Genomic DNA, 1,216 nt, shown 5'->3' with positions numbered 1-1,216 from the left:
AGGAGAGTACAAGGAGGTAGACCTCGAAGAGCTTATGGAGCTGACAGAATATAACTTGGGAACAGACTAGATACCCATGGAGCTCAAGGTGTATGCTCTCTATGCCACCTATAACACCTATGATACCTATGCCTCTATGCCCCCTATGCCCCCAATATCCCACAGTGGAGATAACCCTATGACACTAGTGGATGCTACATCGTAGATACCCTTTGTAGCCATAGTATGCCACTAAACAACAACCCCATGTCTTGGCCAGGATTGGCACCGGGAGTCTGCCACAGAACCACAGACCAGTGGACAGGGTTACCAACAAGTAAGGTAGAGTGGGAGTATGCCATTCCACCCAAGGTCGTGCTCCCATACCTTGGCTTTTAAAAGGGGGGTATTACACTCCTTTGCCTCTTAGCTTCTTCCCTACATTGTCTGAGCACTGTACCTCATCCCCTGGTACATCCATACTCCTCTCTCCAGATATAAGTACTACACTACACAGCATGACTAAGAGCGACATTAGAAAGGAGTTCGGTGAGCTGCTGAACAAGCACTGGTCTTTCCTGGACTGGGAGTGGCCCACCATCCAAAGGTCCAAGTACCACCGTACCTCGGCCAAGGAGATCCCCTCCATTGGTATGGTCAAGGAGTTGGTACTTCAGCGTCTTGGGGTTATCCCCGTCTTCTTCTTCTTGGTTGTCCTGTTTGGTACTCAGGACTATAGCGGCCCTTACTCGAATGTGGAGAAGGGTCTACTACTCCTGTACCATCTCCTAACAGGGTGCTCTATGGCTGATATGGGGCAGTTCATCCCCAAGAGTAGTTTCCACCAACTACACAAGGAGTTCTATGAGAAGAGAGGTGGAGAGTTATCTCGCATGATAACCAGGATGCTGGGTGCCATGTTCTCCTCTGTGCGTATACGCCTCCTGTGTGCCGCGGAGAACAACCCAGTGGACTTTAGGCATGTAACCCTCTTCCTGGATGGCCATGATACCCGTGTGTCGTATAGAGGAGAAGGTAGTTCATCCCTCTACTCTTACAAGCTAAAGAAGTCAGGGTTTAGAACCCAGGTGTGTACGGACATCAACGGCATGATCCTGTTTGTGTCTGAGTCTGTACCCTGTAAGGACTTCAACGACGGCACCATGTTTGTGCAGATGGACATTGGATCCAAGATACACCCTCTTGACTGTGTTGCCTTGGATGGTGGGTATACCCA

The 1,216-nt window shown here is 49.8% G+C and overlaps 1 protein-coding gene across 1 annotated transcript; it reads left to right on the top strand.

Moving 5' to 3' along the window:
• RHIMIDRAFT_30460 (uncharacterized protein) lies at positions 1-1,216 on the top strand (the record flags this gene model as incomplete). The annotated part of the gene is made up of 1 exon (XM_023614451.1): positions 1-1,216. A coding segment is annotated over exon 1 (719 nt), but the record flags the coding sequence as incomplete, so codon positions are not given.

Source organism: Rhizopus microsporus, assembly GCF_002708625.1.
Source record: "Rhizopus microsporus ATCC 52813 unplaced genomic scaffold scaffold_127, whole genome shotgun sequence".
Taxonomy (NCBI): domain Eukaryota; kingdom Fungi; phylum Mucoromycota; class Mucoromycetes; order Mucorales; family Rhizopodaceae; genus Rhizopus; species Rhizopus microsporus.
The sequence above is the reverse complement of the archived record's forward strand: the minus strand, read 5'-3'. Positions and strand labels throughout refer to the sequence as shown.